General features: G+C 41.7%; 1 protein-coding gene across 1 annotated transcript; it reads right to left on the bottom strand.

Annotated features, from left to right (window-relative positions):
* Positions 1 to 1,527: 1,527 nt before the first annotated feature.
* NSUN3 (NOP2/Sun RNA methyltransferase 3) lies at positions 1,528 to 14,142 on the bottom strand. Its single transcript, XM_033086252.2, has 7 exons — positions 14,062 to 14,142; positions 13,263 to 13,372; positions 12,094 to 12,437; positions 10,727 to 10,881; positions 10,141 to 10,262; positions 2,700 to 3,019; positions 1,528 to 1,784 (listed from the first exon to the last, which is right to left on the bottom strand). The coding sequence occupies exons 1-6, from the start codon at positions 14,140 to 14,142 to the stop codon at positions 2,749 to 2,751; spliced, it is 1,083 nt and encodes a 360-aa protein (XP_032942143.1). The 3' UTR covers positions 1,528 to 1,784; positions 2,700 to 2,748.
* Between the last annotated feature and the right edge of the window lie 363 nt (positions 14,143 to 14,505).

Below are 14,505 nucleotides of genomic sequence, written 5' to 3'. Positions count from 1 at the left end.
GAACAGAAATTAAAAAAAAAACTTCAACAGCACTCTGGAATAGAGTATAAACCAAAATTCAGCAAGTACAAACAGAAATAAGTATCTCTTATTATTTAGCCTTGTTTTAACCTCTCTACTTTTTAATTAGTTGGAAAGGGACTCCAGGAGATCAGCAAAGGGTTATGCAGAACTCAGAGCAGCTTTCAGCCACACCAGCAGCCCTTGCTGCAGGGTTAGGTCTAAAGCAGCTCACAGGATTTGCCCATCTGCTGAGACTGAGAGAAGTGCAGCTTTCAAGGGTCTCTTTGTTCTTCCTGTGATTACCCAGCCCATGTCCTACTCAACCATCCAATTCAAGCACATATTTCAATTCCATCCCTGAGCAAGCTACATTCTTGCCTTTCCATTTCGATTTCCACAGGGTAAATGAAACTGATGGGAAGCATTTTGCCAAAGGTATGGTTATTTCACCCAGCAGCCTGACATGACTCCAAATCTGGGTATTAATTTAATGTTCCTGGGACAGGCTGTCAGGCCTTTCCACACTATCACCTGCATACTCAAATTGCATGAACTTTACAGCCTCTCAAGTTTTCAGAGACATTGCTGATAATTTACCACTACAGGGCCACCTCAAACATTTTTCATCCCAAAGCAGGGGAAAGGATAACTGTGAAAGCTCACACAGCAAAGGGTGAGGTTTCAGAACCCCTGATGCATTGGTGAGCCTCAGCAGAAGGTACAGCACTGTTCTGAGGACAAACTGTGTAATATACACATAAAATATACCAAATGTTTTCAAACTGAAGGAAGGCAGATTTGGATTTGATATTAAAAACAAATTCTTTACAGTCAGGGCAATGAGACACTGGAACAGGCTGCCCAGAGAAGGTGTGGATGCCCCATCCCTGGAAGTGTTTAATTTAAGGTTGGATGGGACTTTGCAACCTGGTCTAGTGGAAGGTGTCCCTATCCATAGAAAGGAAGTTGGAACTCGATAATCTTTTAGGTCCCTTCCAACAAAAGCCGTTCTGTGACACTGTGAAATTAATAAATGTACAATGCCACACACTCCCATTTCCATATGAGCAACTCATCTACCTCTGTTCTTTAAAATAACACTTTAAAAAACAATGATTATCACCTTCCATCTGGGAAAGAACCCTTGGGGATGAAAGGGTTCCACTCTGCTTCAAGACAAGCATAGGCTGGAATATATACACCATTGCTCTTTTTTGCAAGCTGAAAATAGAAGATTAATAAATTAAAAAAAAAAAAAAGCTCGTGTTGATCTAACAACTGACCTTTGCATCTGTAAACAAGACATCTTTTTTCTTAAGTAAACAACTTAGCAAATAGGAAACCTGTTCTGCCAGTGCTTGAAGATGACACTGTAAACACAGATCAGTTCTTGCAGAAACACAGATTTTTAGATGTTTTTTGAGAGAATGGAGGATTTCCATTACTTCAGACCACTGAAAACCATTTATTTAAAAACATACTGCATTAGAACCAAGTTCATAAAATAAAATAAAAAAAAAAAAAAAAAAAAAAAAAAAGGCAGTGCAAAACAAAACTACCAAATTAGAATCCAAATCACTTTAAAAGGGATTTGAAAACAATACAAAGCTACAAAGCTACCTTGACTTCCTAAGGGCTTTTCAGAGGCCCACAAGCCCAGTCCACAAGATGGAAGGCACTTTAAGTTAAAATAAGTTAAATTTCTTACTTCCTATTGATCAGGAAACTGCAACACTCTAAATTCAGTTGCCTTGAATGTGTTCATAAACACATACTGTATTTACAGTAATTTCACGATTATAAGCCGCACCATTTTGACTAAAATTTTGGTCCGAACCCAAAGTGCGGCTTATAATCAGGTGCGGCTTATATATGGACAAAGAACAAAAAGTTGCTGTTTTAGTTTGGAGGACAGGTGTCTGCTGAGAAAGGCAGGAACTTCTCTTTGAAATGGAGAAGGTAAACCCCCTCTCTCCAAATTATTTAATTTGGAAATCAAGGGGCTTTCAGGCAAAAATATGGAAATTAGGAATAACAGTTCTTTACTAGGGAAATTAAAATAGAAATACAGTACTACAAAGAACAAACCCCAAACCCTGACACAGTCAGAGTACAACCTGACACCCGTCAGGCAGGGTGTTGGCAGCAGTCCCATTCCATGGTGGCTGCATCCTCCTGCAGTGACAGATGTGGTTCAGTTGGAGCAGTGCTCCTGTACAAGGTGCAGTTTCCCTCCGGAGCTCCAGTGGTGATGTGGAGAAATCCCGTTTTCCACTGGAGTCCAGTGGAGAAAGGGGCTCCCTTAGTGTCCCAAAGCCTCTGTTTTTATTTTGGTAAGAAATGTCAGGCTCTTCCCCCTGGCTGGAGCAACTTCCAATGGGATGCAGTAATTTTATCAGTCACACAGTGGGACTCAATGGGCCATGAGCAGAAAATGACTGGCTGGAGGAAGGATGAGGTGTGAAAAGATAAGGAACAATGCCCTGCCTGGTTTCAATGGATGGTCCATTAGCAGAATATCTGCCATTGAGATAAGGATCACTGTCCCCACCCTCAACAGATGATGATAGAACAGATACCTTTTATCACACTCTGTATTGTAACGTGCGGCTTATGTATGGACAAAAAAACAAAAAGTTGCTGAAACCCAGAAGTGCGGCTTATACTCAGTGCGGCTTATAATCGTGAAATTACTGTAAATCAAAATTAATTTATCATAGACTCCTTATAAACACCCAAGAGGCATCAGGCGGAGGACACTTTCTTCAGTTTAGCCACGTACATGGGACCCCACGCTCTCCCTCTCTCTGGGAGAACCAGCAGCTCGTGCTGCTGCATTCCACTGAGGAAAGTGAACTCCTGGGAAACACCTCTGGCCATCCCACTTATATCCACAGGCATCACATTCCTGCAGGAGTTGAGGATGAGATTGATCACATCACTGTTTTCTGCCTTGGAGAGCGTGCACGTGGAATAAACCAAGGAGCCACCAGGACGCAGGGCTTTAACAGCAGACCTGCAAAGAACAACAGGAAAAAGGGAAAAACATCAGCATCAAAACTGACATTCTGCTAGTGGGAGAATGTGTAGACTTATAAATCCAGAGAATAAATAAATATGACAAAAATAACATTATGAAAATGTCTGAACTGTATATAATTGACAGTTCAGGAAACCATCCACAAGACAATTTTGCTTTCCATTTATTATTGTATTCTCAGTTAGCTGAAGGTATTTTTTACATCACAGTGACAAGTACAAAGCAGCATCCTTTCAGAATATACATCAGGCACTCCTGTGCTCAGCACTGCTGTGAAAATGCTGAAAAACCAGATTACAGTATACTTAGGCAGCCTAAATGTTTTGTTTAACTGGGCCTCGTGGACTCATTCAGGGATACTCTGAAAACCAGTTAAACCTATAAATTAGTTAAAACTAGAAGCTTATCTCCTACCCCCTGAGCAGCTTTTTGAAGCCTGCAGAAATGTTTGGGAATGCTCCTGCCACAGGCTGGTAGAACCCAACATGCACACTGCCACCTTGAGACAGTCAGAGAGAGCAGGTGGAACCCTGACATCCCTCCCAGCTCTTATCTTCTCAAATTCTGCTCGTACCAGCAGCCATTTGAACAGCCAGATATTCATCCTGGCATCCCAACACACAGTTACTCCTCAGAGGGCTCCAAAAGCAGCAGCTCTGGACCCAAAAGCTGTCTCCACTTCTCTCCAGCTCCTTTCCTTGCTGGCAGCTGCCCTTTTAAATAAAAGTCAGGGCTCATGCTGCTGCTCTTGGCCTGTCTGAGGAACCACAGTGCACCCACCCACATGGAATTAACTGCTCAATTAAAGCAAAGCAGGGATGTGCAACCTCCCCTTCTCATGAACACCAAAGCAGCAAGAGAGCCTGATGCACTATCTCTTGGTTTCACTCCTATCTGGGGAAATTTAAAAACACCCTTTCCCCCATGTATTGGATCTTGCTTTTTATCTTTCACATTAGTACTCAAAGAGAACAGGGCTGAAGTCTAAACAGGCTCTCATAAAAGTCGAGCTGATCTTCAGATTATTATCAGAATCCACCTACATAACTCATTTTTGACACTTTCCCCTGCCAGCTACACCTTTTCCATGCATGCAGGAGTGCCAAGCCCTGAGGGCAGCCAGTAAGCTTGGGAATGTTTTAATGTGACAATTGAGATGTACTTTTAGCAGACCTGAGAATTTTACTCAGACAAGCAGATAATGGCAACCACTTTCCTACCTCTAAGATAGCATTTAGACAAGAAAGAAAATTCTTTTACCATGTAAAATGGGAAAGGTGAAAGATAGAAAAAGTAGATGTAGCTACAGGTTACAAGGTTAAAACCTGGACACTTGCTAAATGTCCCTTTCTTCCAATATAGAAAGTAAGAACCCCTCACGACAACGTTTCCAAGGGCACCATGCTCCTCCAAATGAATCCATCAGAGGAAAGAGCAGCACAGGCACCTGAAGGAAAAACTGAAAATCTCACCTCAAAACTCCCTGTGTCTAAAACTCCACTTGTGAACCTCCACTGGCCCACGACCCAGAAAGGTCAGCCTGCTCAGTGCAGCCCTCCTTCTTTGGAACCTAAAGCAGGAATTAAAATACCTGAGGAGAATGACTTCAGGCAGCAAGGTTAATCAATGTATCTATCCCTCTTGTCAAGGGCAGCAACAGTTGTTCAGTGCTCAAACACAATGTCCTCCAGACCTGATTAAGCAGTGCCTGGATCCTGATAAACCTGCAGGGAGCTGCAAAATTCCAAGTGAGGAAGTGCTGGGCTCAAAGTCACACAGGGTGACACTGAGCTGGGCCAGCAGAGCCGGGCAGTTTGGTCTCTCCTCATCAGCAGCACAGAGAATTCATTCAGGAGAGGATTTGTTCATCAGAGAATTGTTCAAATACAGTTAAGCAACTGCCTCTCATCACTGCAGGGAAACAAGCTCATCCAAGGGACAGGCTGGAGATGAAGCTTAACTCAGTCCTACTGAGTCCTACTCCACCATCCAGGAATGAAGATTTCTCTTTCACTAGGAATCTTAGTTATGGGCACTTTGCTGAAATTTGGTGCCTGTTACTTTGTGACTCCCCAAAATGGAAAGTCATACCTAGAATGATTAAGATGCCAAAGTATTTTTTCACCTTCCTCTTATTACAATGCCATGTTTCAAAAAACTCCACATGATTTAAAGGTAGTTAATTTGCAGTTCTTTTTCCCTTAATGGCACACATGACATTTATGTTTATTAAAGAGCTAAAACTTTCACCTGAAATAAAGATCTAGTTAATGCCATAATTTTATTTCAGGTACAGATATTTCCTGTAATGAATTTTACAAGTTTACAGGCACTGCTAGTGCGAGGTTTCATGTTTCACATGAAGCAACATCAGAACACACATTAAGAGCCCTGTAAACTTTTTCTGTCTATCTCATTCAACGAGTTCTGTACAACAAATTAACACATGCAGATTGCTTCCCTCCTCTTTATAAATGAGATTTTACAGCATTAAGAAAAAAACTAGTAAAAAATACTTCATATTTTTGCAGAGTGTGTCTCTGGGTACAGGTTCATATTGTACTGTGGAGGTCAGAGGTACAACAGATGCATTAATCTTATCCTAACTCCCTGTATTACAGCAGTACCAGAAAAGACTTTATAAAGAAATAGATTATTTCAAAGCCCTTTTTTTTATAGTTTATTTCTCAATATTTACTAAATTAGGGAAAACAAAAGAGCATTATTGTTTAATAGGTAAAAAAAAAGTCATGTTAGAGCCACATAGCAATTTGAAACCCAGAAAACTGTTACATGGTACTAAAATATAGTTAGCCATAACCTAAAAAGGATTTTTCCTACTTACAGACAAAGAAACATGATAAGCTTTTTTCAGTCTAAATTTTTTGGTGTCTCAAATGACCTTTTAAAAATAGGCAGACACAAATATCTATAAAATTTATACTACAGGCAGCCCCTGCATGTCCAGCCTATCCTCCTGTGCTTGGGTTTATGCTGCATGCCATGGGAAGGGACAGCATTAATTATGTTAATCATTCGACCATTTTCAGCATTAAAGTGGAAAGATGATACATTTTTAGGGCAATTTTAAATTAACACAACACTTCAACAGTGCCATCTTTTGGTAACTACAACGTATTTCTTCTCAGCAGGCAAGATAATGTCTCATCAGAACAAAAAATGCCAATTCTATTATTTTTATCTTTTACCTCTCACAAGAGTCCAGATACTTTGTGGCAATATGACCTGCATGTTAAAGGTTTGCTTTTATGTCTTTGAACCTGGACAAAATGATAAAGCAAATCCTTCAGTGTCAAAATACCAATTTTTTTAATACTTTGTGATGGGCAGTGACAGTAGTTCAAGCACTCCCTCTGCTCCTCTCTAAGTAAACTTTGCTCCTGTGAAGAAACATTGCAGCTCAGAACAACAGGAGAATCATAAAAATCAACTGCCTTTTTCAACACTAAATTGAATTATACATAAAAGGAGGCACAGGCATCAAAACCCCCCCAACTAAACAACTAGACCCCTCAGATTCAAAAAAGCCCCAGTCTGTTCTACCCTAGACAAAATTTGTCATGAAAATCCTGATAAGCAACATTTCTATTGCAAATAATTCTAAATTATTCTAAAGCAAAGACCAAACAAACAGTTGGAGTTATTATCTTTCTCCTTTAATGCATGGTGACCTCTGGAATGCTCATCCTGTTAAAACAGGGATATGAGACTGCCCAGAAGGGAGAATAAAAGACCTCTGAAGCCCACTGAAGAGAATTTTAGGGTTAGTGGTTACCCTCACAGCTCATTAAACACAAAGAGAAAGGACTAAAGGTGGAATTAAAGCAAAATTTGTGCCTGAATTCAAATATGTGATGTCAAAAAGCTGCTGACTAGCTTATTTTTTCAGTCATACAGTTATTTATATAATCAATAGACCTGGTTTTGCAATATATCCTAAGGGACTTGATCCATAAGTTATTCACAAGGTGCTGCCACACTTAAAATCAGAAATCATTTATTTTAACATCACCTGATGGAACACCTGGGTCTACAGCAGTGGCCACAGCACTCACTTTTTGTGAAGAAATTCCAACCAGCGAGGTAAAACTCCAACAACCCAATCAAAAGTGCTTTGGGGAATGGCACAGCACAAACATACACAAAATATTCAGCTTTTGTAAGATAGAAAGTGGCTAAAGAATCCGATCATCCACACAACCCACAGCAGATCTGTTGGTCCAACAGTTGGAATTCTCAAAAATTCCCAGTGGAGCTAATTGAGAAGATGGTTTTGGACAATAAAAGATTAACAGGGCAGCTACAGAGGAGCAAAAGGAAAAATTCCAGGGGAAAGAGCTGAAGATGTGATGAAGCAATTTCCAGCACAATTTACTCCACACAGCAGAAATGGTACAGTGGTGACAAATATTAATATATGATTTTATATTTAACACAATATTTTTTATATTTATTAACACACTCCATAACCACAAAAAAGCCCAGCTAAGAGCACACAATTCCTCTCCTGTGGAAAACTCCACAATTCAGGGAAAATACAGAGCTGTTTAATTACTCAGAGATGTTGTGTACAGAACAGTTCCAGCAATCTGAATGCGTTTGCTGACTTTTCTAAACTGTATTCTGTTGGATTTCTTTTCTGCTGAGCCCTAACACAAGTTCCTTTCAGCTGCAGAAACCAGTCTAAGAATAATTACAACATCCATAACAGTTTAACCACTATGTAATTGGGCATTCAAGCTTAGCCCAAAATTTAATTTCTCTCTGAGAACTGATAACATTGGTAAATTTGCTTTTGGGAACCACTGTATTTTGTGTTAGCATTCAGCATCAGGAAATGAATATTCCATTTATTTTTTTTTTACTTTGCAATTTGTTTTCTGCACGAACACTCCAAATAATAACAAGATTTGCAGTGTGTTCTTGGATTAGAGCACTCAGCAGGGATGCTTTGGTTTGGATATGAGCAATCATTACAATCTCCATTTCCTTCAAAGCAGTGGTGCCCTCATTGCTTAGAACATTTGCTGTTCAGCATTTATATCACTTATTTACATTTCAGATTTTATGCAGACTGCAGGAGGAAGATTGTTGCATCAGTTTCTTCCAGATCTTCATTCTCTGAAGCCTCTATGTACTTAATTAATTAGATCGTATTGCAAACCCAACTTTTCCTTCCTTAACAGGAACACCTTCCACTGTCCCAGGCTGCTCCAAGCCCCAGAGTCAAATCTGGCCTTGGACATTTCCAGGGATCCAGGGGCAGCCACAGCTGCTCTGGGCACCCTGTGCCAGGGCCTGCCCACCCTCACAGGGAACAATTCCTTCTTAAAATTCCATCTAAACCCACTCCCTCTCAGTTTGAAGCCATTCCCCTTGTCCTGACACTCCAAGCTCTCAACAGAACTGCTGGGATTCAGCCTTAAACCTGTTTTTGTTTGCAGATACCAAAGTGAGGAACACCTGGGAGCACAAAGCTCCAGGCAAGCTGCACCAGAGAACCAGGGAGAGCCCTGCACGAGCTGGCTCGTGTACAAAGCAGGACAGCTGGATTCATGGAGGCTCAGCCCTCCTGAATATTCCTGGAAGTACTGGAGAAAGGATTCAAATTCAACTTTTTATTTGCAATGATGCAAGCCCCTAATCATTAAACAGAGGCCTGAATAGGGAAGCTTTCCAGAATTTTAGTACTAATGCACTTGTCATGAACCATTCAGCCTTTCCTCATGTTGCTTTGTAATTTCCTTTTCCCCCTTCCACGTGGGATCTGAGATGTCTTTAGAACTGGGAATTCATTCTAAAGTGATCAGGTAAAAAGAACAATAACCAACCAGTGGACAGCTATACTTTAAATATTTTACCCAATAACTCAATCAGTAACCCTTATATCCTTTACCAATAATCCTTGTATCCAATAACCCCTTAACTCTTGAAAGTAACCATCCTTTTACTGCAATTTATATAGCAAAGGTATTTTGTGCTTACAAATTTTTATTACTGTTGCTAAAGTAAAGAATATATCTTCAACAGAAAGTTCTCCCTCTGTTTAGGAATAATTCAATTAAATCTGATTTGGGCTGACAGGAATGTATTTTTTTTTAAACAAGGTTTCTGCTGTCATGAATTCTCCAGGATTACAATGTGGAATGATTTATGCAAATTCTCAAAATTTCTCTGCATGATGTATGCTTCCTTTTGCTACAGGTTCACAAATTGGATTTTCTATGTCAGATATTGAAAAGGGAAAACTGAAACAGGTCAGTGTTTTAAATGTGATTGATTTCTTCAAAGGAAATGGATGACATGATGCATTACTGCAATAAGATCCTCATATTTCTGTTATAAATCACAGGCTTCTGCCAGGCCTTTTTCAACTGGAAGTCTTGCAAAACTATCTTGAACTGCAAAGGGAACTTTCCATAAAATTTTCCTTTTTTTTTAATAATATGTTATTTTTCCCTCAATTTGCTTTGACTGATGGACCTCAGACATGACTGTAACTCCACAAATAACATTCAAGTTTAGAAGGTTTTATTGAAAAGTCACTTTTTTTTTTTCCCTCCATGTGAAAAACTGTACAATTTGAAATGCTTCACAAATGCCATCCCATGACTGGTAGCATTAAAATGTGTAATACACAACAGCCTGGCTTTGGATTATTGGGGAGATGTTCTCAAAAATAAACAATCCTCTCTTTCCTCACCAAACTTCACATTCTTTTAATTGTTTTTACCCTGCCAGTTAGGACTGGGTACAGTCCTGCAAAGAGTCAATATGGAATATATCTAGACCCATTTTAGCTGTGCCCACCTAAAATATTTTGATTTTACACCAGACTGTTGTGAGTCACCTGCAAATGGATATTTCTGTGAATAAGTGAGTTAAGAGGAGCAGGACCTCAGTGCTGATATCACCCACACAGACTTCCAGACCCACTGGTTATTCTAAACAGCATCACAACCACAAATTCCTGACACTATTTTCAGAGCACAAATCCTGGGTTTGAATATTAAATTTTGTCCTGATGTAACTTCTATTAATTACAGGAAGCTCCTTTAACTTTTTGCACTTCTTACCTTAGAAGCTGGAATTGCAGGGAAGACAACTCCTTCCTTTGCATGAGCCTGAGCAGAGCTTGCTGAGGATCAGCAGAGAAGAGCCAACTTCTGTCATTTGAACAAGGAGCATCAACCAGTACCTAAACAATTAACAAAATCAAATTTAAAAAATCTCAGCAGAGATGGTCACTTCTAGACCACCATATGCCAAAACATAGTCCATTTTCTTTTGCAAATAATAAGAAAATTTTATTTTACATTTTGGGGTGAAACGATCCCATAAAAACCACATTTTTATGGGGTTAGCAGGTGGGGAGATAAAAAATTAGTGCTCTGGAAATAAGATCTACCTGAGCAGCTCTCTCTTGTTCTCCTCCCCTTCCTAATTACACATCATGCAAAGATTACAGCTACAAGGTCTTCAGAATTCACTCCCAAGCTTCATAAAGTATTTCTTGAGGCTCTACAAATCCTGCAAAATGATTTTGTTCCCCTTGATAGGTCAGGTATTTTTATGGGGGGCAGGAAAAAGAAAATTAAAAAGAAAGCAGCAGAGGAAGAAGAATCAGAATGCAGAAATGTAATTTGCCAATAAAAATGTTACCTTGTCATAAAATTCAGGCTGAAGATCTCCAATCTGTCTACCATCCAATTTAGAGATCCTAATCAAGTTCATCAAAGGACCTGGGATGAAGGATTCTATTGTTTGCTCCAACCATCTTGACCTCAAATCATCATATTCATTACAGTGAAAATGACCTTAGAAAATTACGGAAACAAACAAACAAACAAACAAAGAGAATTCTTTATAATTTCTTTTCTGTTTTGTTTTTACAAATATAAGGAGTTAGACACATTTTGGAAGTTCTACTGCACTGCCTGACAACCATGGAGTTTACACCTTATGTGCCTGTGTTACTGCACTTTTTAGAATACTACTGAATTTTTATAAACCTAAATAAATTTCAAGATGCTCCTACGGAGAAAACCCTAAATCTTTACTAGCAAATCCCTCTGCAGCAATAGACTTCCACAGTAAAACAAACTTTAATCATGACCCATATCTAAAGAGTGAGTGCCTTCCTGGGCTCCTGGAGCCACCATCTAAATGAGGTGCATCCCCCATATAATTAAATTGCCTTTAAAATAAATAAATCATCAGTTTTGTGTATCTTAATGTACATCTTGGCATTCACTGAGGTATATTAAGAATCAAATTCTTCCATTCTCAGCAACAGTTTGGCTTCTTCAGAAGCAGACAGAGGGTGAAGTGTTGGGATTTTTTTCCCCTAAACCTTGTGAAAGGACAATTCCTATTTAATTTACTTCATTAGCATTCCTTCATTCCTCTAGAAAAGGGAGGGAAACCAGTTGTAATAAGCTGGTTACAGTAATAGTCTCATCAGCAGAAGCATAAGGTGCTGTGAACAGTTTGAAACAATTATTACCCAAGCCAGCAAATAAACTTGGAAACCACAATCCCAGCTTGCTTTAACTCCTTGGCCCAAGCTGCTGCTTGCTGCTGCCTTCTAAACATTCTGATCATCTCAGAATCCTTCTCTAATCAATTCCTTAACATAAACCTCTGCCCAGTCCTTGCACATTTCATTTCTTACGCTCTGCTTTACATCAGCACACTTAAATTTACCTGTAATATTTGCACAGCACTGACAAAAGAGGTAGGAGGAAAAAAAAATTTAAAAAGTAAAAAAGGACAAGTATTCTAAGATTGCAGATTATTTACATCCCTGTGCAACAAACTGACAGGATTTTAAGTAACTTCTGAACAGTGGAGAAAAAAAGCACAGAGCTACCCCACTTTTGCCTGTGTTCAAGTAAGGACTGCATTTTTAATTCACTTTTAGACAAACAGATTTCACAAAATCCTTATTAAACAGCATGGAACTAGGTGGAATACAAACTGTTGTTTGGTTTTTTTTTCCTCCACCAGCACCTGGCTCCCTCCCTTACCTGGACAGGCACACTGCAGGATAGCCACAGATTTTCCCCCAGGTGCAGCACAGAGATCCAGAACATCCTCCCCATCCTCCGCCTCCAGGGCCAGCACGGGCAGCAGCGAGGCAGCATTGAGCAGGTAATAGTCCTTCAGCCTGCCAGGCTGGTGCTTCTGGGCAGGGAATCTGCCAGGGGCTGGCCTGCTGTAGCACCTGAAGGCAGCTGGGAGGTAGGGCAGAGCTGCTGGGAAGGCAGGCTGGTATCCCTGCTCTGCCAGGCTGCTCTCCAGGCCAGGGCTCTGGCTGAACCTGTTCAGCAGCAGGGCGTGCTGCCAGCACCACGGAGAGGTCAGCACATCCCTAGGGTGGAAAAAGGAAAAGCCATTCCATAACCCATCTAATAAAACACACTAGGAAGCCTTCACTTACAGTCTCACCATTGGGTAATTGTGGTGTAATCAGAAATCAATCATTTTGGTTAGAAAAGTATGCAGGAAAATTATTTTAATAGGAAATCAAACCACTGTTTTTCATTAACTGTTGCAATTAAAACACCAGTTTGTTCTGAAACAAGACATTATCCATCTTTTCTTATTTTATGTAGAAGATATAAATGATGAAGCATAATGCTCCTCCTAAATATAAAGTACGTCCCTAGGGACAAAGAATAACTGCAATATTAATTGTAAACAACAAAAATAAACACACACACACTCACTTCACAATGCTCATTCCAGCCAACACTAAAATGCCATTTTGACAAGTGTTCTTTTTTACATTTTATGTTCTGCAAACACTAGGCCAGTAAAACTTAAATCAACAGGTATTTTTGGAAGACAGATAGCAACCGTATGTGATTGAAACATGCTTGTTTGTATTTCAGTTTGTTCTTTCAGGCCTTTCTTACATCAATTTCTCCCCCTTCTGTTTGAATTCCAATTAGTAATTTTTCATTTAATCTCAAAAAAAAATATTCCTCAGGAGCATTCATTGCTTAAAGCAGAAAAACACATTGATCCAATCGGAGAGTTTCTAAGTTGACTCAATTAAACTAGAGCTATGCATGCATTGTTTTTATTTTTTAATAATGGGGTTCTTTAGCAGCTGTGTGATCAAGACCCAAATTAAGTGACAGCTTTTACCACAGGTGTCATAACTAATTTAATTCTCCCCAAAGCCACAGACCTGACCCTGCTCCATGCATCCCCCAGTTCTGCCGTGTACTGCTTCTCAAAGTGCTCCAGAACCACCTGGCAGATCCGCTTCTGGACCTTCCCCTGCCTTTTCTTTTCCAGCTTCAGAGAAAGGAAAAAAAAAAACCAGAAAAATAGTGAAGCCTAAGTAAACCTTAGTTCTCACTATAATTAATAAAAATCATTTTACCCACGATATCTACTTGGTGTCAGTGATATCAGAATGCTCAGCTATCAAGAGCACATCTTTATGTGATCGAGATGTACCAGACATTTCAGAGAGCCAGGGAGTGAAACCGGAGCACGCTCCTCCTCCCTGCCCGGCTGGTTAATGAACACCCCCGCATATCCCCTGTGCCGATAACCCAGCGGCTCCTGGGGCTCTGACGGAGCGTAACGTAGGAAAACAAGGGAAAGCGCTTCTAGTTTCTAAGCAAACCCCAGGGGTAAAGGGTGAATTTCCGTCCCCCAGGACACGCAGCAGGGGCACGGAGAGCGGGGACGGGCTGGGGCACCGGGCCGGCAATGGGACACCAGTGGGGCCAGGGCAGCTCCTCGGAGGGGCACAGAGCAGAGCACACTGGGCTCTGTGGAGGAGGACGCGGCAGCGCAAACGGGACGGGCGGGCTCGCAGGGCCCGCGCAGGAAGCGGCCGGGCCCTCTAACGCGCTTCCGGCCCCGGCTCCAGCCACGATCCCGGCCCCGGCTCCAGCCACGATCCCGGCCCCGGCTCCGGCCCCGGCTCCAACCCCGGCTCCAGCCCCGGCCACAACAGCCCCGGCCCCGCTCACCTGCCCCGGCTCCCGCCCGGCCCGGCCCCAAGGCAAGGCGGCCCCAGCGCGGCGGGCGAGCGGCAGCGCCGGGCCCCGCATGGCCCGAGCGCCCGGACCGGGGCGGAGCGGCACGGCACGGCACGGCACGGCACGGCCCCGCTTTCGATCCCGCCCTGCCCGGCCCGGCCCGGCTGGGAACGAGAGCAATGAGAACCACGGAAGGGACCTTGAAGATCAGCTGGTGCCAGCCCCCTCAGCCAGGGGTGGGGACACAAGCCCTAGAGAGCCCCATCGAGCCCGGCTTTGAACGCTGCCGCGGTTGAGGCATCGCACAGCTTCCCTGGGCGCCTTGTTCCCGTGTCCCGCTGCCCTCACAGGAAAAAAAAAAAAAAAAATCCCCAAAACCAACACTGTACCCCAGTTCAGCTGTCACTGGTATAGCAGCACTGAAATCTGGGGTTG

Source organism: Catharus ustulatus, chromosome 2 (assembly GCF_009819885.2).
Source record: "Catharus ustulatus isolate bCatUst1 chromosome 2, bCatUst1.pri.v2, whole genome shotgun sequence".
In the NCBI taxonomy this organism is placed as follows: Eukaryota; Metazoa; Chordata; class Aves; order Passeriformes; family Turdidae; genus Catharus; species Catharus ustulatus.
The sequence above is the reverse complement of the archived record's forward strand: the minus strand, read 5'-3'. Positions and strand labels throughout refer to the sequence as shown.